At 46.3% G+C, this 27,298-nt stretch overlaps 1 protein-coding gene across 5 annotated transcripts in view; it reads right to left on the reverse strand.

Annotated features, from left to right (window-relative positions):
• Nucleotides 1-24,220, reverse strand: part of ST3GAL5 (ST3 beta-galactoside alpha-2,3-sialyltransferase 5) — a 49,484-nt gene extending 25,264 nt beyond the window's left edge. Inside the window, exon 1 of one of the 5 annotated variants that reach the window (XM_063125946.1) lies at nt 15,123-16,797. In XM_063125946.1, coding sequence (XP_062982016.1) covers nt 15,123-15,348 — 226 coding nt within the window. In that variant the 5' untranslated portion in view covers nt 15,349-16,797. Of the gene's footprint in view, nt 1-15,122; nt 16,798-17,360; nt 17,462-24,111 lie in introns of those variants that run through there. The other 4 variants (XM_063125947.1, XM_063125948.1, XM_063125949.1 and 1 more) reach the window with 4 other exon arrangements.
• Nucleotides 24,221-27,298: the final 3,078 nt, after the last annotated feature.

Genomic DNA, 27,298 nt, shown 5'->3' on the forward strand with positions numbered 1-27,298 from the left:
GAATTTGTCTTTATCTGTGCTATGAAATAACACAGTTCACTCTTTAATATAAAACGTTTTAAACATAAGCAAAGTCCAGTTCAGTTCCAAAAGTCAAGGGCTTACGAGAGGTAGAGAGAGTCCAAAAAGCAATCCAGAGGTCCAGGGATAGGAGCAGGTCACGAATTCCAAGCCGGTCCAAAGTTCAATCAGGATACAAGGTCAACACAAGCCGAAACAGGAAGCAAGAGCTTTCGCCAGGATGCTCAGTTAATCTCTGGCAAGTTCTTGTTGCTTCCCAGCTCTCTAAATACCCCTCCCTGGCAGCTACAGGTGTTCCCTATTGAGTTGGCGTCTAGTATAAATACGCAGAGATCTGCGCCGGGCCTCCTTTTCCGCCCTATGATGTCTAAACAACTGTGCAGGTAAGTTTGTTGTTTCTCCCTCTGTGTCTTCTGAATTGGCCAAGCTCCCTGCTGGTTTAATCACCGGCACACTGGTACTTGGCTCTGCTTCCCCTTCATTCTCTGAGTTGGCCCCACTCCCAGCTGGCACCAGTTCAGCAGCCGTGACACTAGCCTCTGCCTGCACAGGTTCTGTTTCCTCCTCCTCTGAGTCCATCCCCAGCAACTCCTCAGAGGGCCTAACACCCAGGTCATTTCCTCCGAGGTGGATGAGGAGAACCTGGGGTGGCGCGGCCGCAGATGTGTCATGAAATAAAGTGGGGAGCAAGCGTTCCCACCGCATTCCGCGTCTACCCAGCCACTGAATGTTGGCGCGCTGGCTGAAGCCCAGCTGGGTTCCAAATGAAGAGGTAGCTGCTCTTCTGCCAGCCCAGAAGACTGCATATGACTGTGGCCGCATATGACAACGCATACAGGCGCCCGTCTTCCCCATTGATCTAAAATAGACAGGGTAGTTAGGCATTTGAAATATTGTTATGGTGATGGCATTTTCCTAATGTACGACCGGAACGCTACCAATTTCCATCGGCCTATGCTTTGAATCGTTTGCGGGGGTAGCTGTAAACTAGCCGCCGTAGATGCTGCCCCAATTCTGAACGAGTGTGTGCCATAAGATGCCTCTTGCAGGCCTAACGCTTGCAATGCTATTTTGGTAATAATCCAGAATTGGTACTTTGTTAGCGGTAATAAGTCGCTATGGCAGAAAAGGTAGCCGTCCCCATTGCCACGCAAATTATTGTAAGTCAGTAAAGCATTTACCGGGCAGATGTCAGCAACTGGGGCACGGTTAAGGGATATTTCTGCACCTTTACCCTCCTGGTCTGTCTTATGTTGGATCCTGGAATGGATCCTGGTTATGTTTCCATGGATTTACTAATTGTTGAGGAGCTGGAGGAATCAGAAGACTCAGCAGAAAACTTAAAGGTCAACGTAACTTGATTGTTTCAATTAAGGGATTGCAAGCAGTTGCATCACTGTACAGTTAGCCTATAAAAAGGAATGTATTCCCATGTACATGTATCAGAAATGATCACTCAGTAATGATCACTCTATCAGAGATCACTCCATCTATGTATCAGAGCTGTATTGACTGACCGTATGTAAGTATTTGTATCTGTGATTGCCATAACTAAATTATATTTTTATATGCCAGTAAAGGTTTGTTTAAACCTACTGAAAGTCTCAGTCTTAATCTGTGTCTGTGCTGACTTTGCTGGAAACCGCTGCAAAAACTCTGCTATAAGGTTATTGGCCAGAAGCCCAGTCTGGCAATAACTAAATAAGGTTGTAAATATAAAACCAACATATCCCAATAGGTTATGGGCCCAGGTCCCAAAACAACCAGCAAGCAGAGTGGTTACAGCAAGAACAGTAGGACTGAAGAATTAAGCCACGGTTGATTAAATTCCTGAGCGTCTTTGTTGAAAGTCGTTGGAACAGACAGCCGGAAAGCTATTTCGTATAGCTGGTGTCTGAAAAATCACACGGAGAGAACTGGCAAGAGTGGTTTTGAATTTAAGGGGGCGCTGAGGAAGCTGAAACTGTATAGCTGGTCAGGCCCTAAAAGAAATTAAACCACTGAAGGGGTTGTATATCAGAAACAACCTGTTAAATTGAAAGTATGGCACTAAACGTTGGGAACACTGTCCCTATGGAATTACTTACAGACGAAAATTACATGTCATGGTCATTTAAATTAGAAATGAGCCTGAGAAATCTTGATCTGTGGGAGGTTGTAATAGATGCCCCAGCAGAAGATTTGAATGCAGCAGATTTACAGGCGTGGAGACGTCGCGCTGACCGGGCAAAAGCCCACATTGTTTTGTCCATGAGGAATGACCAACTGTCGTATATAAACAGAGAAGACACAGTTGATGTTATCTGGACTAAACTAAGAGCTGTTTATTCTAGCAGGAGCTAGAATAAGTTTAACCAGAAAGCTCTACCGTACACTTATGAAAGAGGGAGAAGATGTAAAAGCCCATTTGCAGAAATTAAGAGACTGTTTTGAAAGTCTAAATGCAGCAGGCTTACCTCTGAGTGACGAAATGAAAACGTATGTGGTTCTGTCGAGCTTACCACCGTCCTGGGACGTGCTGGTGACAACTTTAGAAGCAATGCGGATCCAGGACATGACTTTAAATTTGATATCGGGCAGATTGTTAGAAGAATGTCAAAAGAGGACTTTGAGAAAGTCAGCCCAAAGCAGTTCAGGCGACAAACCAGACGCGTTTGCAAAATGGTCTGGGTATGAAGGGGTTAAGGCTTTGGTGAAGAAGGAGGAAAATGAGTCAGCGTTTTACGGTGCTTCAGGTGCCAGAAGTTGGGACATTTGCAAAAGGATTGTAGAGTTAAATTACAATCGGAGCCCAACAAAGAGGACCGAGGGAAGAATAAATCAGTGCAGCTAGTGACGGCAGAAGCAAGGAGTCAACTCTGCAAGCAAGCAGAAGGAAGGAGCTTCCAGTGGCTCATAGACTCTGGTTCTTCTACAGTGATTTCGAATAGACCTGACTTCTTCTGGGACTTCAGGGACTCTTCTGAAAAATCTATCACGCTGGCTGATGGCAAAAAAGTTCAAGTGTCTGGCGAAGGCTCGTGCAGACTACCTTTTTTGAAAGAATGCTTTGATAATGCATTGTTTGTTCCCAGTTTAAGTTATTCCCTTCTAGGAGTGTCAAGTTTAACAGAAAAAGGTTTCTGTGTGTCTTTTGAAAAAGACAAATGCTTTATTCGGAAGCATGGACTCCTAAGAGGAACTGCAAAGCTGCAGAATGGATTGTATTTTATACAGGACAATCCAAATGAGGAAGAAACTCCAGAGGTGCAAGCAGGTTGTATGGAAACCTTTGAAAATGTTCCTAACCATGACAATTGCATCCATGTTTTACATAGGAGACTTGGACATTCAAGTTTTAAAGTTCTGAACAAAACTCTGAGTTTTTCAGAGAGTGTAAAAGTTCAGAAGTGCAACAATTTTCTGGATTGTTTGATTTGTAAAGTTGCCAAGTCTAAGGAGAGGAATATTCCACGTGTCAGAGACTGGCGGAGTCAACACGTATTGGGACTGGTGCACATGGTTCTGACCGGCCCATTTTCAGAGAGCTATGGAGGAGCCAGATATGCTTTAGTCATTCTGGATGATAAAATCCGTTTTTCGTGGGTATATTTGTTAAAGCACAAATCTGAATGTTTAGGCACGGTGCAGGAATGGGTTGCTTTACCTTTTCCTTTGGTACCACCTGATCCTTTTCGGGTGGCATCGTGCTTATGCCAATTGAATCAGTATTAAAGGGTGGAGCACGGAGGTTGTAGTCTGGCTGCAGGCCCGAGCCTGTATGGTTTGCAATAAATTCTATACCGCTAAATGGCCGCAGTTCTATGCAAGGTGGAGGACACCACCGTGAGGCCCGATGGGCACGACTAGCCGGTCGGCGAGCGGACTCACGCGCGCACACACACGCTCACCGCAGCCCAGGAAAAGGACGTGTGGCGCTGACCAGGAGGGCACGCGGCCAACAAGCAGCCAGCGAACACTTCTACCTGCTCAGCACCCCCTCTGCCCACAACCGGAGTGAGAGCCAGCCTCGTCTACCGCGAGAGGCCACCCAAGTAGTGACCCCACGCACGAAAACGAGCCCACGTGGAGGAGGCAGAAGGCCTCCGCGGTTCGAGTGGCTAGCTGTGCAGCTGCCTCCCTGAACACATGGCTCCTATACCCCTCCCACGCGCCGCCACAACACCCGATCGCGGGAGGGTCCCCTCCCAAGCGGATGCAGTGCACAGCCACGAGAGCCCACCCGCACCAAACCAACACGGGTCCCAAAGACCCCACAGAGCCGCCCAGATGAGAGATCCACGGCAATATAAGAGGCAGCGGTTAGTCCTGCAATCAGCCTGCACCAAAAGTGAAACCGGAAGTAACAGAAAGGGGCCGTCAGCCTGCCCAGCCAAAATGAAAGTGAAAGCAAGCCAGGGCCGGCCGCGCCGAGGTGCAGGTTGCGTCGGGGAGGCCCGATTGGCGCTCCACGAAACCTATAAGTAGGCCCGGCTCGCGGATGCAAGGCCGGGGGCTGCGGCGGCGGTAACTAGCGAGCTGGGGCCGAGAGGCGGCGGCTAGGCCCGCCCGCACCGGGGGCTGTGTCGGCGGTTGCTCAGGTGGCGGGGAGAGGCGCCGGCTGGGCCTGGCCGTGCCGGGGGCTGCGGCAGGGCCGAGAGGCATCAGCTGGCGGAGAAGGGATGCCGGGCGCAATGAAATTAAGGCCCGGCGCGCCAATGCAAGGCCGGGGGCTGTGGCAGAATTACTCGAGAGCTGGGGCCGAGCTGTGGAAAGTGACGGAGCAGAGTCAGCCGGCTTGACGATGCGAGGCCGGGGGCTGCGGCAGGGCTACTCGAGAGCCAGGGCCGAGACAACCGAAGGTAGGCACGAGCGGCAAGGACTCCCCAGCTAGGCCCGGCTCGCCGAATGCGAGGCCGGAGAGCAAAGGCGCGAGAGCAAAGGCTTTATTAGCGGGTCCCCGCACGCCATGTTGGGCTCTGCAGCGGGATGGGGGCTTCCCCTCGTTCTCCGCTGCCACGAGTCAAGCGCTCATAGGGGTCAAGCCTTTAGGGATCCTGCAATTATTCGGGTTCCCTCCCCTCATGCTCCAAACCTGAGGGCCTAAGCCCAAAGCTGTTGATGTTCAGTGGAAGAGGAGGAAGCTTGTCTTGCGGGAGCCACCGAAGATATCCTGGATGGAGGAAGGAGGAAGCTTGTCTTCTGGGAGCCACAGAAGCAAGAGGGCTTGGAGGGGTGAGACACGTACTTTTAAAAGGCCAAAACCCCTCCCAGCCCTAGTGGCGCGAAATCCTGCCAATGCAGGATTGCCATGTCTCTTCCCTGCTCCGCCCACAAATCCCTCCCCATGCCCAGGCTTTGACAGGCATGGCAGAATGGGCCTTCTTCTTTTCATTAATGGTAACATATGCCTATTATTATAAATGTATGTGCTTGTATTGTTAAATGTGACCTGGGTTTATCAGGATCAACAGAATGTTAGAGAGGGAGTGAAAGGTGAGAGGGGCCTGTGAGTGGGAGGAGTCTGAGGTTTTAAAAGGGCTGAACTGACAGTTAACAATTCAGATAGGGTATGGTACTATATGCACAATATTGGGGGAAAACACAAGTACTAACAATGGAAGAATGGCTCCTCAAGGTAATGGAATTGGCGGAGATGGCGAAATTAACGGCGCTAGTACATGAAAGAACAATAGCCTCATATGTATTGGACTGGAAACCTTTTATCGAGTGTATACAAGAACAGCAAAAGGATGATTTATTTGTTTGTGGGTTTTATATATAACCTGCACCTTTGCCTTTGATATATATACATTAGCTTGTTATGAATTTCGTACCTGGCAATCTAGAAACAACGGATGTTTGCCGTCTGACATGAAGAGCGCTTTAAATGAAATATAGCCTTATGTATTGTGTTTATTTTACTAGATGTATGTGTGGTGTAGTAGTATGTATAGTTTGCAGTGTTTCTTTTTTGTTTGTTTTTTGTACCTTCCTTATGTGTCTGTTTTTTGTGGAAAATAAATAAAAGTATTAACTGGGGGGGGGGGACAATTCAGATAGGGATTAGGGAGAGAGTGGGTTTTGGGAAATAGGATTTAGAAGGGATAGAGTAGGTAGGTACGTTAAGACCAAGTACAGATCACTTAACAATAATAGTTATTTCTCCTGTAATGGAGGAAGCAAGAGCAGTGGTGCCGGAGGAGTGGTGCGAAAGTACGCAGGGCAAGGTCGCATCAGCAGCTACAGCATCAGCATGGGGTGAGGCAGCTAAGTTAAGATTGTGCCAGCTTTGGGATGAGGAGGGAGGAATCCTGTGAAGCACCTCTGATCTGTCATCCTTCCACTCTTCAGTCCCGTCCCCCCAATTTTTCAATGCACTTTTACCACCCCAGGGACAGGAGGAGGAGGCAGCATCGCTAGCTATTCCTATAGTCACCCCCCCTCTCTCGTTCACCTTGATTGCAACCCCATCGTCCTGCTCAAAAGATCTCATTTCATTCCACTCCCTAGCTGGGCCTCACATATTGCAAAAGCTGGCAGGGAGGGGAGCAATGGAAGGGTTTTTAATCAGCTGTAGTCACTTCAAAAAGGAAAATCCAGCCACATTAATCACCACTTGCAATTTTGCTCTATGACCCTTGGTAGTTCCTTACCTATACAAATTGTATGTCATCTTTTCCTCTCTTTTTTTAGTTTTTAAGTTGTCATGGTATCCTTTTTTCTTTCTTTTTAAAATATAGTTTCTTAAATAAAATGCAAAAATGACCAGAGACCAAAACTGAGAAGCATTCCTTGAAAACAAATGCCATTTCCTAGTGTTATTTTCACTGTTCCCTTCCCTTCTAGAGAGGAATGAGACGTAGTTAGTAAATGACTTATTTGTTTTATTTATACCTGTCTTTCCATTAAGAATAATACTCAAGACTGCTCAGGTTTTACATGGCCAATGTTTTCCAACATATGTGAAGAGGATGCAATCCTATATTCATTTTTCTGGGAGTAAGCTTTATTGAAATCAATGGGACTTGTTTCTGAGGTTTCTTTGGATCCCTGAATGGGATTTCTGTTCTCTGCACACTGGGGCTGTGTAAATTCAGGAGGTATTTGGCTAAAAGGAGGGAAAGATCCTTCTCTAGCATTGTGATAATGGGCATCTGTTTTGGCCCTTCTTTGTATTGCTACTGACCATGGCTTTGTTTACCCAGAGGTGTAATGCCAAATATTTAGAAAGTGACTGCAACAAGCCTTTAGTCCATTTTGTTACATGGCTGTTTGCAGGGAAACAGTATTTTATATTCTTCCTGAATGCTAGGATGCTCGTTTGTTGGACTAGATTTTTCTGCACTTGTCAACTGCTTCATTTGTTCAGTGGTAGCAGTATGTTGACTCTGTGAGTATGGATATGAGAAAAGTGATGGGGAAAGAGTGTTAAATGTTAGGAAAGGTGAGACTATGGTCATCCAGTGAAGGACTTGCAGTCAGAAAAGATATTTGAGGGAAAGGGAGACTGTATGACAGAGTATAGCAAAAGCTTCAAAGTACAGCAAAAGCTACAAAAGTAGGAGTGAGTGAAGTTAATTTCAGATACATTGAATATCTCACTTGTTCTTTACTTCACTTATTTTAATATTAAGATGTTATATAGAACAGGTTTGTCTTAATTGCATGCTGCGAAATCAGACATGTGACCAAGGCCATGTTTGGGTGGGCATGTCCCCTTGGGGGTCTGGACTTGTTGGTAGGCATGCCTCCTTGGGGTGGCCATGTTGTCCTCCTTTTTGGTTTCCAAAATATGGTCAGCCTAGACATGCAGCAGCAGCTGCTGAGTGCCCTTTAACTAGGAAGCTGGCCACAGCAGCCCTCCCAATGTCTATATTAGGTCCATTCAACAGCTGCTCTATCATCCCCATCCACCTTGATCACATGGACTGGTAACCAGATTCATGGAATATCTCTCTATCTCTCTATCTACAATTATCACAAAGCTATCATCTTAAAATTCTCAACCTTAAAAAAAAGTATTTATGCATGGCTTTTCTACCCATCAGGGTCTTCAAAGCAATGTACAATAAAAGCAAAGCAAAACAAAAACAGAACACTCTTTAAAACAGACCAAACACAATTTTAAAAGCCAAAGGCCTGGCAAGACAATACAATTTAAAGCATGGATATCCATGGAGGAAAAATGGAGAGCGAAGCTCTGGTGGTTTGGATCTATATTTTTATTTTCAAATCTTCAATATACTCACTCTACATATTTCGCACAAGTGTTCCTGAAGGAGGAAATATAGGAAAGAAAAAATCACACAGCAGCGCCACGGGTCAAAGTCAAACAGACCAAACAATAATAAAAAAGATAAAACTTGATTATAAAAGAAACTTGGCCTGAACGCCAAGTGTCCGTTGCTTCCTAAAAAATCCTCCTTGGCGTTCAGGCCAAGAGTTTCTTTTATAATCAAGTCTTATCTTTTGGGCTGTTTGACTTGGACCTGTGGCACTGCTGTTTGATGTTTTTCTCCTATATTTCCTTCTTCAGCTCTTGATATAGAATTCAAGAAAGTAAACAGTTTGGTTTTTTTAAAAAGGCTCCAATCCTATACACACTTACCTGCAAGTAAGACACATTGCAAAGAGTTATATGAAGGGTTGCCACATCCCTGGCAATCCCGGAGATGGGGTGAGCAATGGATAGTGATGCTGAGGGGTGGAGGCTCATGATGTCATGAGCCTACCAATTTTCAAAACATAAAAATCAGATGCTTATGAAGGGCTCAGGGATGTGATGTTATGGTAAAGGGGTTAAATGAGACAAATAAAGTCCTGAGAAATGGAAAGAAATCAGAACACCTTGCTTTTTTATTTTTGACTGGGGGGAGGGTCTTCAATTTTTCCACTAGAAATAAAAGGGAAATTTATTTCCACTAGAAATAAAAGGGAACTATTTTCTCTATCAGACCGAGTGACTATAATAAAACAAGTTTTAAAATACAGCCACAAAACTGGACACAATATCTGAAGATAGTAATTTGAGACTTGCTGACGGTCGTGAGATTCAAACCTGCTGCCCTGAAAATGGACCTCAAAGCCCAAGATCTTACAACTCTAATACTGTTATATTCCCAACTTTCTGTGACAAAGAGAGATGCACTTTTCTTTCATCCCTGCACAAACCTGTCACCTAAAAATCAAGCTCCCCTATCAGTTTTGTTTGGGTACATGAGAATTTGAAATATTTTCAAATGTAGCTATAGTCTCTGGGAATCTAGAATAGGTAATTTCTTGGTGAAAGAAAAACAGGAAAACAGAATTCCAAACAATGAAAACAGATAAGGGGCAGAGGAATTGTCAGCAAGAAATCAACACATCTTTTTCTTGCAGCTGCAGCTTTAAAAAGTAAACCATTGTACAAATAGTGACAATTAACATTAAAGTCATATGGCAGGATTGTGATTATTTTTAAAATCTCAACATAATACAAAACTATCCATCAGTAAAAGCATAACAGCATTTATGCTTTAAGGTGGATTCCTGCATTGAGCAGGGGGTTGGACTCGATGGCCTTAGAGGCCCCTTCCAACTCTACTATTCTAGGATTCAAGGATTTATATAAGTTGGTTGAGAAAAGCCAGGGTAAAAACAAGGAAGTTTTTATTCATCATCAAAAGCACATGGCTGTCAGTGTGTGATGTATCACAGAGGGGAGGTCATTCCAGAGGGACGGTGCCACCACAGAAAAAGCCTGTTGCCATGTTGCAGCCAGAGGGGACTCTCTAGGGAAGAGCTTTCCAAACTGTGTGTCGCGACACGTTAGTGTGTCAGCTGCAGTGTGCAGGTGTGTCACATAAACGTAACGAGAAACCTCTGAGTCTATGTGAAATAAGCAATACCAACTTGCATGCATTTTTACGCAGCAAAGGTGCCAATTAGTATGGTGCAGCAGTATATTCCCTTTCCGTCGTATTCGTGTATGCACACCACGGTCGAGGCATCATACAGGTACTGCACATGCGCAGTATGCATAATCGGGTCGAAACAGCTGATTCTGCGTCACTTCCGGTGATGCAGCTGCACCAGAAGTGACGCATTTGAGAATTTCCATGGGTCCAGTTTTTTGACAGAACACCGTCTCGATCGCAGCTCGACAAAATTGGTTCAATGTGAAAAGTCTTGGAAATGTTATTATCTTGCAAATCATATATTTTTAAAAATATAAATGAAAGGTTTTCATGAGATATGTTGTGTCCCCATACATTTTGTTATTACAATTTATGTATGTGTCCGTATCTCTTATAAGGGGTTAGTTTAACCTTCAGTTTGCTAGTAAAACTGAATTGCTGTGTCGCAAAATGATGCATGTCTAAAAAGTGTGTCACCAACATGAAAAGTTTGGAAAGCTCTGCTCTAAGGTGTGGCACAGACAGCAAGGTCTCTCCTGAACAGTGTAGTGGTCTAACAGGTCTATACAGAGGGAGATGATCTTTCAGGTAACCTGGTCCTAAGTTATTTAGAACTATCTCTACCTATAAAGTAGAAAGTATGTGTGTGTCATGTATGTCCCAAAATGTTTATCCACTTCCACATATGGTACTGCCTTAATGCTGAACACCCAGACAGGACTTCATGTAAATAGATCAGAACAAAATCTAAAAGCGTGAATTTTGGGGTTTTAAGTATTTTTAAAGAGTTTAATAAAAACTTAGGTTCACACCTTCAACTCTCAGCATGCCTTGGGCGGTACTCCCAGCATGCCTTGGGTGCAAGGCCAGACTTACTGGCCTTTGGCAGCCATTGTGATTCCTAAAGTCAGTCAACCCAATTCCACATAAAAGGAAACAACCCACATAAATGGGCTGCATCCATTTGCGGTGCCTCATCCCACCTGCCATGTGTGGTTTTAAAATCATAACTAGATACAACAGCATGTCTTTGAGAGGCCGAACTCTGGATATGCTCAAAAGCACCCTGACCTGATATCGGTTTTCTCAGAAACTGAGGGAAACACACACACAGCCTTCACCCTTAAGAGGGAAGGAGGGAGGAAAGGGAAGCACTCTGCGCATGCGCAGAAACAGGCTTGCTGAAGGAGGGCAAGTGCCTGGCCCAGTCCCAACCCTTCAGTACAGGCTCCTGATGGAGCACTTTATGGGGGAGAAGTGTGGGCTGAGGCAGTCCCAGCAGGGCTTGGCGGGAGCTGTGTGCGTCCACTGACAGCTGCTTACCTCCCCTCCTTGGCAATGCTACTCCTGGATGCTCTGTTAAGGAGCAGCATCAGCCACGAGAAGAGGAAAGCACCTCTCAGAGGACATGGGCACCTGATGGCCACCAAAGACATTTACAACAAATAAATGTTATAAACATTATTCATGGACCTGAGCAATTCCTGGCATATGAGCTAGTATGTCAATAATACCTTGAACTGAGCTCTGCAGCAAAGTGTAGCTCTCTCAGCATGAATGTTATGTGTGCATGGCAAGGCACTCCATTCCACAGCCTTGCTGCAGCATCCTGCACTAACTGCATCTTCCAAACCAGCCTCAAAGGGCAGCCCACCATAGAGAGCATTCCAGTAGTCTAGCCTCAAGGTTATCAATGCATGGATCACTGTAATTGAACTATCTTTGTCCAGGAGCAGGCATAGTTGATGTGCCAGCCAATATTGGCGAAGAGTGCTATGTGGGCTTCTAATGACAATGATAAATCTAGGATGTTCCCCAAAATGCATGCTCATTCTTTCATGGGGATAATTAACAGTTTTGAGTAATACACCTTAGCCATCATGATACATAGTTGTTGTTTTGCATCAACACACACATCACATTCACAGACACTAATTGTTACCTGCACACAATGCTGTAGTAAAAACCATTTACATAAACAAAACGATTATAATAATTACTAGTTATTATTATTATTATTTATTTATATAGCACCATTAATGTACATGGTGCTGTACAGAGTAAAACAATAAATAGCAAGACCCTGCCGCATAGGCTTACATTCTAATAAAATCATAATAAAGCAATAAGGAGGGTAAGAGAATGCACCAAACAGGCAGTATAAAAGTCAGAACAATTCAAGTTTTAAAAGCTTTAGGAAAAAGAAAAGTTTTTAGCTGAGCTTTAAAAGCTGTGATTGAACTTGTAGTTCTCAAATGTTCTGAAAGAGCCGAAGAAAATGGACGAAGCCGAGCAAGGGAAGTGGAGAGCCTTGGGCAGGTGAGAAGCATGACATCAGAGGAGCGAAGAGCACGAGCGGGGCAATAGTGTGAGATGAGAGAGGAAAGATAGGAAGGAGCTAGACAGTGAAAAGCTTTGTAGGTCAACAGGAGAAGTTTATATTGGATTCTGAAGTGAATTGGAAGCCAATGAGGAGTAACATGGTCAGAGCGGCGAGCCAAGAAGATGATCTTAGCAGCAGAGTGGTGAACAGAAACCAATGGACTGATGTGAGAAGAAGGAAGGCCAGTGAGAAGAAGGTTGCAGTAGTCCAACCGAGAAATAACCAATGCATGAACAAGAGTCTTGGCAGAAGAGACAGACAAAAATGATCGAATCCTGGCAATATTATACAGGAAAAAACGACAGGATTTAGCTACTGCCTCAATATGAGGAATAAAGGAGAGTGAGGAATCAAATATAAAGCCAAGACTACGAGCTTCCTTGACTGGAGTAAGTGTAACATTATTGACAGTAAGAGAGAATGAGAGATGAGGAGAAGGTTTAGGAGGAAAAACGAGCAATTCAGTCTTTGCCATATTAAGTTTCAAACGACGATGAAGCAACCAAGCTGAGATATCTGAAAGACATGCCGAGATACGATTGTGAACATCTGGAGAAAGATCCGGAGATGAAAGATATAATTGTGTATCATCGGCATACAGATGATATTGGAGGCCATGAGATTGAATAAGATTACCCAAGGGCAACATGTATAAAGAAAACAACAACGGGCCAAGCACCGAGCCTTGCGGAACCCCTACTGAAAGGGGAAAAGATGAGCTGCCGTTAGCCAACACGCTGAAAGAGCGACCCGCTAGATAGGAGGCAAACCAGTTATAGACAGAGCCACAAAATCCGAGGTCATGAAGGGAATCTAAAAGAAGATTGTGATCAACCGTGTCAAAGGCTGCAGTTAGATCAAGGAGAATAAGAACGGAATAAAGGCCTTTAGACTTGGCAATAAGAAGATCATTGGTAATCTTAGTAAGGGCTGTTTCAGTGGAATGCAAAGGACGGAATCCAGCTTGAAAAGGATCCAGAGCAGAGTTACTAGAAAGAAAATCAAGACAGCGAGAGTAGACCACACGCTCCAGGATCTTTGAAACAAAAGGCAACAAAGAGACAGGTCGATAGTTAGACAGATATAGCATATTAAGAGTAGGTTTCTTGAGAATCGGAGAGACTGTAGCGTGTTTAAAAGCAGAAGGGAATGAACCATAGGACAAAGAAGAATTAATAATATGAAGCAAGGAAGGGAGGATAGCAGGGATAAGATTAATAAAGACGCGAGAAGGAATCGGATCACGAGAACAAGTGGAAGGCTTCGAAGAGCGCAGTATTGTGGAAAGTTCATCAGCTGAGACCAAAGGAAATGTAGAGAAATTTGCAGGAGGAACCGACAGATGAGGAACAGGAACTGGAAGAGAAGCAGAGCTGGCCAGATCAGAGCAAATAGTTTGGATTTTAGCATTGAAAAAAGAGGCAAAGTTATTAGCAGACAGAGAGGCGGGGAGAGATGGTGGATTAGGCTTCAGAAGAGAATTGAAGGACGCAAAGAGCCGCTGAGGATGCATAGCATTTGACTGGATCAACATAGAGTAATACTGCTGTTTGGCCAATGAAATGGCAGAAGAGAAAGAGAAGAGAACAAATTTGTAATGGACAAAGTCCGCCCAGTCCCTGGTCCTACGCCAAAGGCATTCAGCAGCCCGGGAACAAGAGTGAAGGTAGCGGATGAAAGAGGTGAGCCATGGTTGGGGTTGAGAGGGACGAACTATCCGACTTGTAGATGGAGCAAGATTATCAAGAGTTGAAGATAAGGAGGAATTAAAGAAGGAGACAGCTGAGTCCAAGGAGACAGCCGAAAAGACAGAAGGAAGAGAGGAGGCTAGAGACTGAGAAAAAGCCTCATAATTGATAGATTGCAAGTCACGACAAGAGCGAGAAACAGGATGTGAAGGAGGAGGATTATGAGTAATCGTGAAAGAAACTAGATGATGATCTGACAACGGAAAGTCAGCAGTAGAAAAGTCCAAAACAGAGCAATTCCGAGTGAGAACAAGATCCAAACAGTGTCCAAGGGAAAGTGTGGGGGCATCAGACCAAAGCTTAAGATCATAAGAGGAAGATAATGAGCAAAATCATAGAGCTGCAGCGTCTTGAGGGTCATCCACATGAATATTGAAATTCATGTGGATGAATTTTATTACTAGTAGTAATAAATGAGACAGATAAACAACCCGTTCATTTGCATTAGGTTCTATGATCGGGATTAGAAAAGCTAAGCGTTAACTCTGTGTTAAAACACTACACCTAATCAGCAGCTGGTAAAAGAGCTATACAAATAAGTTATTTTAATTGTGCACCAGCATAGTGTTTGTCCCCACAATAGGCTGCATGTATGAAGTGGAGAACCTGTATGCTGCAGGTACCCTGGGGGGATGCAATGCATTTATGCACGCTGTGCACAGAGATACACCTGCCTAGCCCTGCAGGATTCCTGACAGCAAGGGGAAGCCACCGAGTCTCGGGAGTCAAAGACATGTTTTGGAATCACTGCAGTAACATTCCCAAGTCCAACTGTTGCGGTCCTACTTTCACCTGGACCCCTTGATCAGCTCTTTAAGGATATTTTGCCTCTTTAAGAAACCTCTCTTCTATCAGATGTCAAGTTTCTACCTTTTACCTCCTCCTCTCAGTAATGTGGGGTTAGGCCTTAGGTGTAAAGAACCCTCCAGACAACAAGGTGTTAAACAACCTATTTTACTATGTTATATAAAATGGCAAAATCACATAAACAAAGGTTTTTACTCAAATAGAGCTTTTAGATTTCAAAAGGGATTTATAATGCAAATAAAAGAAGTAAAACCACAGTTTCCTCTAGCCTAGCTACGCTTTCACCTGTAGGCTTTGGCCTAGAGCCCTTCCAGACTTCTCGTGGCTGCTGTTCTTCAGAGTCTCTCTCTCCGTGGCTCTCTGCAGCTCTCTTTGTAGTTCTCACTCTCGTGTGTACAGTTAATTCCACCCCTTTATATACTCTCCCACAGAACTCAAACATACAATCAAATGATCTAAAACTGGAGAAATGAAACTTAATTCCTTTAGGGAGAAAATGAAACTCAGGCATGCCCTTCTCCCCTCAGGAGATTTTTAGGCCTTCAGGCTTAAACCAAACCAAACCCAACCCTGTGTAGGCCTCAAACCTTCATATCTTCCCCCACTTCTCTTAAAGTGGAACAATTTTCTTTTACAGAAGAGAATTGTGAAATGTCCAACATGATCAAAAGGGCAACAGTCTTGACTGAAAGGGCATCTGCAATGACATTCTCTTTCCCAGGCACATGCTCAATGTTCATCTGAAATTCCTGCAACTTCCAGGACCTTCTCTGGAGCTTTGAGTTGGTATTTTGCATTGTTTGAATCCATTGTAATGCATGGTGATCAGTCCATAAGGTAAATTCTTGTCCAAAAACCTAAGGCTTGAGCTTGTCCAGAGCTTGCACCACTGCCAAACATTCGTTCTGTATAGTAGACAAGTTTCTTTCTCTTGGTAAAAGCTTCCTACTGGATGTTTAACAGAATCATGGTCTTGTAGCAGCACTACTCTTATGCCAATTTCAGAGGCATCAGTAGCTACGATAAAGGTCTTTTCAAAATCAGGTGCTTTTAACACAGGCCTTGAGCTTAAAATATCTTTTAGTCTATCAAAAGCTTCCTGACATTCATCAGTCCACACAATTTTGTCAGGTTTACATTTCTTTGTTAAATCAGACAAAGGTCCAACAATTACAACAAAATGGGGAACAAATCTCTCGTAATACTCAGCACTTTTCCACTGACTCGATAAGAGGGTGACCTTATTGGAGGTTTGTCTCCTGTGTCAGTGCTATGTACAGTCAAATCAGTTTTTCCAGGTTTGTTTTGAAAAACGTCAGAAAATTCTGATACTGACAGTATGTTTTTTCCTGTCACCAGGGGTGAGTGGTTCTGACCATGGTCTGGATTGCATTCTTCTAACCAGGGGCTTAAGATGTCCAATACCTCTTCTTCCCCTTGCTCCATATTTTCTTCAGGGACCTTATGCACTTTTAAAACCACTCCACTTCTTATATGGTATGGCTTTATCATATTTACATGCACCACCTTAGTTTTTTTCTCAGACTTTTCTTTAACCACCACATATATCAAATCACCCATTTTGTCTCTAATTACGTAGGGGCCTTCCCAAGCAGCTTTGAGCTTGCCTTTGCACAGGGGGAGAAATATCATTACTTGATCCCTTACCTCAAATACTCTAGAGCGTGCAGTTTGATCGTACCAGAATTTTTGCACCTTTTGGGCCTTGGTTACATTCGCTTGAACCAGTCTCCAGAGTGTATCCAGGGTTTGTTTAAGATTCAGCACATAATCTACCACAGATGTTTTGTTTTCCACAAGTTTACCTTTTCCACTAAGTTTACCTCTACCATAGATTTACCAGGTTGAGGTGTTAACCCTCTGAACTTTTTCCTAAAATACTCAGGACCCAACCTGAACCTTTTAAACCCAGTCTCTTTTAATTGAGCATAGGTAACAGCCCCACCCTCTGGCATGCTATTATAAATTTCTGCCAGCTCCCCTTTGATTAGATTGGGCACAAACTTCATATATTCACCCTCCTGCAGTCCCCACTTCTGCGCTGCCCGTTCAAAGGTGGTCAGGAACACCTGTGGGTCTTCTCCTGGGGTGTATGCTGTGAAGGCTTTGGGGGTGACCTTAGCTGGTTGCTGCTGTCTCAGCTGCAATAATGTCTGCATTGTTCCTCTTGGGCTTTAAGTTGCTCCTGTTGCAGCTGGATCCGCTCCCCCTCTAACCTGGTCTCCTCTTCCTTCTGCTTTGCCAACACCTGCAGTTCCTTTTCTTAGAGCTCCCATTCTTTTGTTCAGGGGCACCATGGGCTCTGCTGCCAAAGAAGTCAGGGTAAGTGCTCTACCAGTCAGGAAGTTTTTCCTGATGTCCAGCTGGAATCTGGCTTCCTTTAACAGAAGGTCAGCGGATAAAGCAACCCCTCTTGCTAAATCCCAAAAAGAGGGGGGGTAAAAGGAGGACGCTGATCACAAAAGAAGAAGAGAGTAAGAGGAGAAAAGAAAGCGAGCTGACCGACATCACGGAGGAAAGGACGCGCCGGGGGCTTCTCCTGCGCAAGGTCATCCAAGAGGACGTCAGCGGGGCGTGCGCAGGAGACCTTCCCGTGAGAGAAAGCGGGCTGTGTTCGGACCACAGGCTAATCAAGGGCTGCCTCCCACTCTGTTCCTATTGCCACCCACCCACCAATTAGGCTCTATTGCTAAAAGCCTAAATCAGGGTGACCATATTTTGGAAACCAAAAAGGAGGACAACATGGTTGGCCCCCAAGGGGGTGTGCCCACCAACATGTCCGGCCCCAGGGGGCGTGCCCAGCACCAAGGGGGCGTGCCCACCAAACATAGCCTTGGTCACATGTCTGATTTTACAGCATACAATTAAGAGAAATTTGTTCTACATAACATCTTAATGTTAAAATCACTGAAATAAAGAACAAGTGAGACATTCAACGTATCTGAAATTAACTTCACTCACTCCTACTTTTGTAGCTTTTGCTGTACTTTGAAGCTTTTGCTATACTGTGTGTGATACATTCTCCCCTTCCGTCAAATATATTTTCTGACCGTATCCTCACTCTGCTGCAAACGTATCTGTATCTAGGGGGAAATAGTCATATTTATTCTTGCATGAAAACACATTGGGAATCCACCAGTCTTGACAACTGTCTTTTTGTGTGGGATAGATTCCTTACAGCTATTCCCTCTTCTGGTTCCTACCCCAACCGGATAGTTCCTGGTGGCCATATCAGCTTGCTCTCGGGTCTGGTGGTGCTGCTGCTGAACGCCAGGTCAGTCCAGAATAAAATCTCCCTCATCCATGATTTGATTGTGGATGAGGGGGCTGACCTGGTATGCATCACTGAGACCTGGGTGGGTGAACTGGGTGGGGTTGCTCTCACCCAGCTCTGCCCTCCTGGGTACTCGGTGCAGCACCAGCACAGACTTGAGGGCCGGGGAGGGGGGGTTGCCGTGGTCTATAGGAATACAATCTCCCTCTCTAGGCTTCCTGTTCAGTCGAGTGCTGGTCTGGAGTGTTTGTACTGTGTGTTGGGTACTCGAGACAGATTAGGGATTCTGCTGGTGTACCGTCCACCCCGCTGCCCAACAGTCTCCCTGCCTGAGCTGACGGAGGTTGTCTCGGACCTGGTGTTGAGGACCCCCAGGATGGTGGTTCTGGGGGATCTCAACTTCCATGCCGAGGCTGCTGTATCCGGAGCGGCTCAGGACTTCATGGCTGCCATGACAACCATGGGGCTGTCTCAACATGTCATCGGCCCAACACATGCACACACTTGATCTGGTTTTCTCGACTGGACAGGAGGATGGTGATCTGGAAGTGGGGGAACTAACATCTACCCCCTTGTCATGGTCGGATCACTTCCTACTGAGGTTTAGACTCTCGGCGGCCTTTCCCCTCTGCAAGGGTGGGGGGCCTATTAAAATGGTCCGCCCCCGGAGGCTAATGGACTCCGATGGATTCCAGAGGGCTCTGGGGGATTTTCCTGCTGATATGGCCGGTGCTCCTGTCGAAGCCCAGGTCGCTCTGTGGAATGCAGAGATGACTCGGGCGGTTGACACGATCGCGCCCAAGCGTCCTCTCCCTCTGAGCAGAGCCCGGTCAGCTCCTTGGTATACATCTGAGCTGAGGGCGATGAAGCAAGAGGGGAGACAGCTAGAACGCAGGTGGAGGAAAACTCGTGCTGGGTCTGATCGAACACGGGCTAGAGCTCACTATCGAGCCTACTCTGTGGCGGTGAGGGTGGCAAAGAGGCAGTTCTTTTCCACCAGCATTGCGTCTTCTCGGTGTCGTCCGGCGGAGCTTTTCCGAGTGGTTCGTGGCCTGTTACACTCTGGGCCAGGGCGTGAGATAGTTGAACCCTCGGTAGCACGCTGTGACGAGTTTGCACGGCACTTTGAAGATAAAGTCGCTCAGATTCGTCATGAATTGGACACCACACTTAATGCAGCACCACTAGTAGAGGCGTTCAGAGCGCCGTCCGGCTCAGTTTTATTGGATGAGTTTCAGTTATTGAGGCCCGAGGATGTGGACAAGGTGCTTGGCCAAGTCCGGTCGACCACCTGTGTGCTTGACCCTTGCCCCTCGTGGCTCATTACATCAAATAAGGAGGGGATTGCCGGCTGGGTCCAGGAGGTTGTAAATGCCTCCTTGAGAGAGGGAGTGGTGCCGGCGTCTTTAAAAGAGGCGGTAATTAGACCACTCCTGAAGAAGCCTAATCTGGACCCGGAAGATGTTAACAACTACAGGCCGGTGGCTAATATCCCTTTCCTGGGCAAGGTGCTTGAGCGGGTGGTTGCAGGACAACTCCAGGCACTCTTGAATGAAACGGATTATCTAGATCCATTTCAATCGGGTTTCAGGCCTGGTTTTGGAACAGAAACTGCCTTGGTCGCCCTGTGGGATGACCTCTGTCGGGAGAGAGACAGGGGGAGTGCGACCCTGTTGGTTCTCCTGGACCTCTCAGCGGCCTTCGATACCATCGACCATGGTATCCTTCTGGATAGGTTGTCTGAGCTGGGAGTTGGAGGTACTGCGTTGCAGTGGTTCCGCTCCTACTTGGATGGCCGATTCCAGAAGGTGGTGCTGGGGGATTATTGCTCTGTGCCGTGGCTCCTAAGCCATGGGGTTCCGCAGGGCTCTATTTTATCCCCTATGCTGTTTAACATATACATGAAGCCGCTGGGGGAGGTTATCCGGAGATGTGGACTGAGGTGTCATCAATATGCGGATGACACCCAGCTCTACCTTTCCTTTTCATCAAACCCAGGTGAGGCAGTGACTGTTCTGAACCAGTGCCTGGGCACGGTAATGGACTGGATGAGGGCTAACAAACTGAGACTCAATCCAGACAAGACGGAGGTACTGTTAGCGGGTGGTTCATTTGTCCGGCGAGGTGATGTTTGCCCTGTCCTGGACGGGGTTGCACTCTCCCTAAAGGATCGGGTCCGTAGTTTGGGGGTGCTCTTCGATCCAGAACTGTCACTTGAGGCACAGGTGAACTCAGTGGCAAAGAGCACCTTTTATCAGCTTAGGCTGATATACCAACTGCGCCCTTATCTGGACAGTGATAGCCTAGCTACAGTTATCCATGCTCTGATAACCTCTCGTTTGGATTACTGCAATGCGTTATACGTGGGGCTGCCTTTGAAAACGGTCCGGAAGCTTCAGCTGGTACAAAACAGGGCAGCCCGTTTACTAACAGGGACTGGCTGGCGAGATCACATTACGCCAGTCCTTTTACAACTTCATTGGCTGCCAGTCCAGGTCCGGGCCCGATTCAAAGTGCTGGTATTGACATTTAAAGCCCTAAACGGTTTGGGGCCAGGTTATTTGAAGGAACGCCTCCTCCCATATGTACCTACCCGGACCTTAAGATCATCTACAGGGGCCCTTCTCCGTGAGCCCCTGCCAAAGGAAGTGAGGCAGGTGGCTACCAGGAGGAGGGCTTTTTCCGCTGTGGCACCCCGGTTGTGGAACGAGCTCCCCAGAGAGGTCCGCCTGGCGCCTACACTGTACTCCTTTCGTCGCCAGCTGAAGACCTTTTTATTCACTCAGTATTTTAACACTTAATTTTAACTTAAATTTAAATTATACTGTTTTAACTCTGTATTTTAACCTTATATCAATTTTGCTGCGTGGTTTTATCCTGGTTGTGCTTTTTATATTGTATTTTGTATTTGTATTTTTAACTTGTTGGTTGTTTTATGATGATTTTAATTTTTGTGAACCGCCCAGAGAGCTTCGGCTATTGGGCGGTATAAAAATGTAATAAATAAATAAATAAATAATAAATAAATGTGTGTCTTATGATTCAACTGCAGTTATTTTTAGAGCTTTTCTTCCTGGTATAATAAAGTCATTCTACACTGCTATCTTGGCAACTTATTTTCAAAGTTAGACTTTGCAAAAATAAGTCTTTCATAATGATAATGTATAGCTGGTGCTAGAAGATGTTTTATAAAAGTATTTCTAATGTCATTACACAAATGATACTTTTGTTAAAATTGCTGTTACATTTATTTGCCCACTTAATACCCAGGACCACAACATTAATGCAAAGAAGAGGCCCCTGTTTTTGCTCCCGCCCTTGCGTCCCTTCCCGGCATCTGCATGGAAAGGAACGCAAGTGTGAACTTTTCCACTCTTCTGAAGTTAAAAAAAAATGGGGCAAGGAGAGGAACGGGGCTGTTCCTCTCCCTTTTAAAAATTATTATCTGTATCTCCACAGCTGCGGAGATAATTATAAAAATTTTAAAAACCAGGGAGGGGGAGGAACAAGGCAGCCAGAGGAGGACGCAAGGAGAGCAGGCATGGACTCGGGGCGAAGTGACTCTACTCCCTCTGGCTGCCCATTCCTCCCCTATTTTATTTTTATTATCTGTGTCTTTGCAGCTGCAGAAATACAGATAATAAAATTAAAAGGGGGGGAGGAACAGTCCCGTTCCTCTCCCCTCCATTTTTTGTTTACTTTTACAGGCATGGGGGGGCATGGTGACCAATCAGGGGGCACCATGGGCTCTGCTGCCAAATCGGGGTAAGTGCCCGACTTTTTTGGAGCGGAGTTTCCAGGGTTTGCCCTCAGATGACTCTGGAGTGGCGGCTGCATCATGTAGATGATGTGTTGCTACTGGGGCAAACCCTTCATGTACACGAGATCAAGTGAGGTGAAATGAAACTGCACATGTTTAATCAAATGTACATACGAATCAATAAGAGTACATTAAAACAATATAAGCTCAAATCACAAAGCTCACAATTTCTGGCCCCACAGACAGCCCAGAGAGCTTCGGCTGTGGGGCGGTATATAAATGTAATAAAATAAATAAATATCCTAGAATTACAAACAATCTCGCCATTGTTCTGGATTCCTTCAAAGGGCACAATTTTAAAACATTCTTTTATAGTAATGTAAGTTAAGATTCCTCCCATGTTCACTTCAAGAACTCACCTTTCCACATTTCATTCACGTTTTGAAAGTAGACGATCAAAGAGATAACTAAATTAGCAAGCTAGTTCACACACCTTGCGAGGTACTCAAGTAACAATTCAGCTCAGGCATTTTTTATATTCCCTCAAATTCTTTAATGCTATGTTAAAGGAAAAACTAATGGACTCTTTACCAGGTCAAATACATCTTTTATCCTCTTTGATACAAATAAAAGGTGCTTACGTTGGTGCTTTTTTAAATATGTCAGTAACCCTTGAATGTGTGCATATACACAATATTTTTACAATCACTTCATCTATCATCACCCCCACATCTAAGACCAATAACATTGAAATATTATATTACTATTATTATTATTATTATTATTATTATTATTATTATTATTATTATTTGTATCCCGCCTTTTGCCCAATGCTGGGCCTCAAGGCGACCTTACAAAGTTTAAAACATACATTGGGTGGGGGGGAAAACCATAAACGTTTAAAATACACAACAAAATTATAAGACATTAACATAGATGGAGGGCCAGATTATTCCCCAAAGGCCTGCTGGAACAAAAAAGTTTTACCCTACTTCCGAAAGCCCATCAAGGAGGGAGCCAGCCTAGCTTCCCCAGGAAGAGCGTTCCAGAGCACTGGAGCAGCCACCGGGAAGGCCTTCTCCCATGTTCCCACCAAGCGCGCCTGTGAAGATGGTGGGACTGAAAGAAGGGCTTCTCCAGAAGATCTTAAAGCACGGGCAGGCTCATAAGGGAGAATACGTTCTTTCAATTAACTTGGACCCGAGCCATATAGGGCTTTATAACCAGCATTGATTATAAATATAAATGAAAAAAGAGTTCTTAGAATCATAGAATAGCAGAGTTGGAAGGGGCCTCCAAGGCCATTGAGTCCAACCCCCTGCTCAATGCAGGAATCCACCCTAAAGCATCCCTGGCAGATGGTTGTCCAGCTGCCTCTTGGAATGCCTCTAGTGCGGGAGAGCCCACAACCTCCCTAGGTCACTGATTCCATTGTCGTACTGCTCTACCAGTCAGGAAGTTTTTCCTGATGTCCAGCTGGAATCTGGCTTCCTTTAACACAGTGGTTCTCAACCTTCCTAATGCCGCGACCCTTTAATACAGTTCCTCATGTTGTGGTGACCCCCAACCATAAAACTATTTTCGTTCTTCTCTACACGATCCATTGTCATGGGATGGTTTGCTAATGAAAATAATACATAACAATAGCTTTAATAATACAAAAGATGATACATGACATAGTTCAGTCAATACAGTTTCCTAAGACCATCGGAAATATGTGTTTTCCGATGGTCTTAGGCGACCCCTGTGAAAGGGTCATTCGACCCCCAAAGGGGTCCCGACCCACAGGTTGAGAACCGCTGCTTTAACAGAAGGTCAGCGGATAAAGCAACCCCTCTTGCTAAATCCCGAAAAGCGAGGGCGTAAAAGGAGGACGCTGATCACAAAAGAAGAAGAGAGTAAGAGGAGAAAAGAAAGCGAGCTGACCTACATCACGGAGGAAAGGACGCGCCGGGGGCTTCTCCTGCGCAAGGTCATCCAAGAGGACGTCAGCGGGGCGTGCGCAGGAGACCTTCGCGCGAGAGAAAGCGGGCTGTGTTCGGACCACAGGCTAATCAAGGGCTGCCTCCCTCTCTGTTCCTGTTGCCACCCACCCACCCCGTCGATGAGCGTGTCGTCCGAACCCAGCCCGGGTCTTCCTTTCGGTGGTTCATTCTCAGCGGGAAGTCCGCCTGCCCTGCCCGGCCCGGCCCGGCCCGCCTCCCTCCGCAGCCCCGTACCGGCCGCCGGCGCCTGCCTGCCAACGCCATCCTCCTTCCGCGTCCCGTGCAGCCGTGACGGCGTCCTACCAGCCTCCTCGGCAAGGGGCCACTGCGGCCGCTTCGGGAGATGGCGGCGGCCACCTGACTCAGCCGCCGCCAATAGCAGGTGGCGGAAAGCAGAGCGTTTCCCCCCCACAGCCCCTAGAGGGCCTGTCATATCTCCCTCAGAGAGCTCGCGACCTGCACGTGGGGGTGGGACGCCGCGATTGGCCAGTCGCTTCTCCTCCAGGGGAGAAAGGCCGCTCGGCTGAAGCGGCGGTAGGTTTCCCATCGGGCCACTCTACGGCGGGTAACTCGCTAGCCTTAACCCTTTCAAAGCGAAATCCACTTGGCTCGCTGCAAAAATCAAGGGCGCAATTGGATGGATGGATAAATCTGGGGTGACCCTTTGTAAAGGAGGACAGGGCTCCTGTATCTTTAACAGTTGCATAGAAAAGGGAATTTCAGCAGGCGTCATTTGTATGCATGTCGCACCTGGTGAAATTCCCTCTTCATCACCACAGTTACTGTAGGAGCTATACTAGAGTGACCAGATTCAAAAGAGGGCAGGGCTCCTGCAGCTTTAACTGTGGTGATGAAGAGGGAATTTCACCAGGTTCCCCAAATATACACCTGCTGAAATTTCCTTTTCAATACAACTGTTGTATTGAAAGATACAGTCCTCCTTTTCATAGGGTCACCCTAGATAAATCTGGGGTGATTTGAATAGAAATGGGACAGGGCTGATAAGGCCCTGTCCCATTAAGGTCATAAGAAGAGCCCTGAGGCTGGATCAGCCCAAGGGTCCATCTAGGCCTGCTTCTGGTCACACAGTGGCAGACCAGCTGCCCACAGGAAACCCACAAGCAGGACTTGAGTGCAGCAGCACCCTCCCACCCATGTTGTTGTTATATTTATTTGTATCCCATCTTTTGCCCAATGCTGGCGCATCCATAGCCTGGTCCCCGGGCACAGCTGCTGCGAACAAAGGGCAAGAGCCACATGCCTTTGGAGCAAGGCGCCTCATGTGGCGGCAGAGACCCTGGGCCCCTGGGGCTCGTTCTGAGCGGGTTAGTTGGAGGCATTTCTGCAGCAGAAGTTAGGCTGAAGGCGGCGAGGGAAGGGCTGCGGGGACTTCCCCGCCCGGGGAGGGGTGGTTGCAGGAAGGGCCTCCCGACCCACCTGGCTTTGATGCACCAGAAAAAGGTGCTGCTGGGAGTGGAGCTGCAGGAGGCCGGGCAGGGGGAGTGGAGGTAGCAGCTACTGCTCTTGTGAAGCAGGGTTAAGGAAAACGCAGCGCGCCCCACACACGCATTAGCTCCGCCGCTACCTTGGCTCTCTCGCTCTCTTCTCTCCCCTTTTCCAGTTTGTGCAGGAACTGCGGACATCCCACTTCTTCTACTTCTAGGGCCGCTGAAGGCGTAATACGCAGGATGGCGGCATAGAAACGGCACTGAATTTCCCTGTTTCTGCTAGGAATTAAACTAGCTGCCAGAACTGAAGGACACAGAACTGGACAACATTCCAACGGGAAGGTCCCCCGCCCTCTTTAGTGTAACCAGTTGGAAGCATAGGACACACGTGTGCATTAAGGCGCTTTACAAGGTAGCTGGTTTTGTGGTATACTGCACATTATAAACACAAATGCATGAACCACCCCGATCTTTAACAACGGTGTCCAAGAACACCATGCAGGTGAGCTTAGTAGGCCAGCAGAGGAACAGGCCTCCTCCACTAGTCCTCTTGATTCCCATGCTTGCAGGGCCGGTGCTACCATAGAGGCCACTCAGGCGGCTGCCTGGCACAGTGCAGCACTCGCGCGTTGTGAACCAGCCCAGCCCGAGGATTCAGCTGGGCCTGGGCAGGCGGGCGAGATGGCGCCCGCGCCCGCCCAGCCGAAGCGAAGCCAGGGACGCTGGGGTGGGACGGCTCCGTGTTCAGACTCCCAGAACATGCCCAGAAGAGAAAGAGAGAGAGAGAATGTATGGGTGCATGGGGTCTTTGAATGAATGCATGTGTTCATGCGTGTGTTTGTTTGGAGTGAGTGATGCTGAGTGTGTGTGCGCACATGTGTGAGTTGTGGGGGGGATGATTTGGAGGTGATAATCCTATTAAATAATGCATTTTAAACCCATAGACGTTCCTTTCCAATTTGTTTGCTATAATTGGCATGACGTATTTCTTGCACTTTAAAATAAATTTAGCAGTTCCAAGTTTTGTGCTTATTTTTTCCTTGAAACATATGTTCTTAAAAATCAAAGTTGGCATTTGTGTGTGTGTGTGTGTAAGTAGCTCACCTTGCCTAGGGCGCAAAATAGTCTGGCACCAGCCCTGCATGCTTGCTGTGGAGAAAGGGAAGCCCGTACCAACACCTCTGTCTACATTGCCAGCCTGATTCAGTTTGTAAAAAGCTATATAGCCTTCTGGATGCAAAGGGAGATTCATCTTCTCTATGGCCCATATGGAAACTCAGACTAGTATCCTCTTACTTGGCTAGTTAAAATAAAATTGTAGGCAACAATTTTTGTAGGTTTTTTTTAAAGAAGTTGCTGTAAATTACACGAAAACTCCCATTTACTAAGAGAGGTCAAGACCATTTAACAGAGTGCTTTTAGTGATGTGCATATTTATTCATTTGCTTCTTTATTTACAATTAGCTCTTTCTTCCCCCTACCCTCCACCCCCATTTTATTTGTGAGGTATGTTAGGCTGAGAGCTGGTGACTGGTGCAAGGTTACCCAGTTGGTTTCGTGGCTGAGTGTAGCTATGAACCTGGGATTCCCTGGTCCTAGTCTGGCTCCGGCTTGCCACCATCTAGCCAAACAAGTCAGTCCGCAGCAGAACCAGATCACCTGATCCCAGGTCACCTCCGAGTCAGTGGCAGTGTGAACATTGCCAACATAAAGTAGGCAGCCGGAGGGCAAAGCGCAGCTACAAGACAATGCTTGGCCAGTCAAGTGTTGATTTACAAACAGAGCATTCCCTTCTCAAGAGAAAAGCTTCATGCGAGGAAAGCAAACTCCACACATGTTCAAAGGCATCAAGCATAGGGTGGTACTACAGTTCGCAGCATTCCTGACCATTAGGCTTTCTGTTTCAGGTTGATAGAAGTTCTAGTCCAAAGCATCTGGAGGGCACCAGGTGGACTATCCCTGTTTTAGAGTGT

The sequence above is a fragment of the Elgaria multicarinata genome, chromosome 5 (assembly GCF_023053635.1).
Source record: "Elgaria multicarinata webbii isolate HBS135686 ecotype San Diego chromosome 5, rElgMul1.1.pri, whole genome shotgun sequence".
NCBI classification, from domain to species: Eukaryota; Metazoa; Chordata; class Lepidosauria; order Squamata; family Anguidae; genus Elgaria; species Elgaria multicarinata.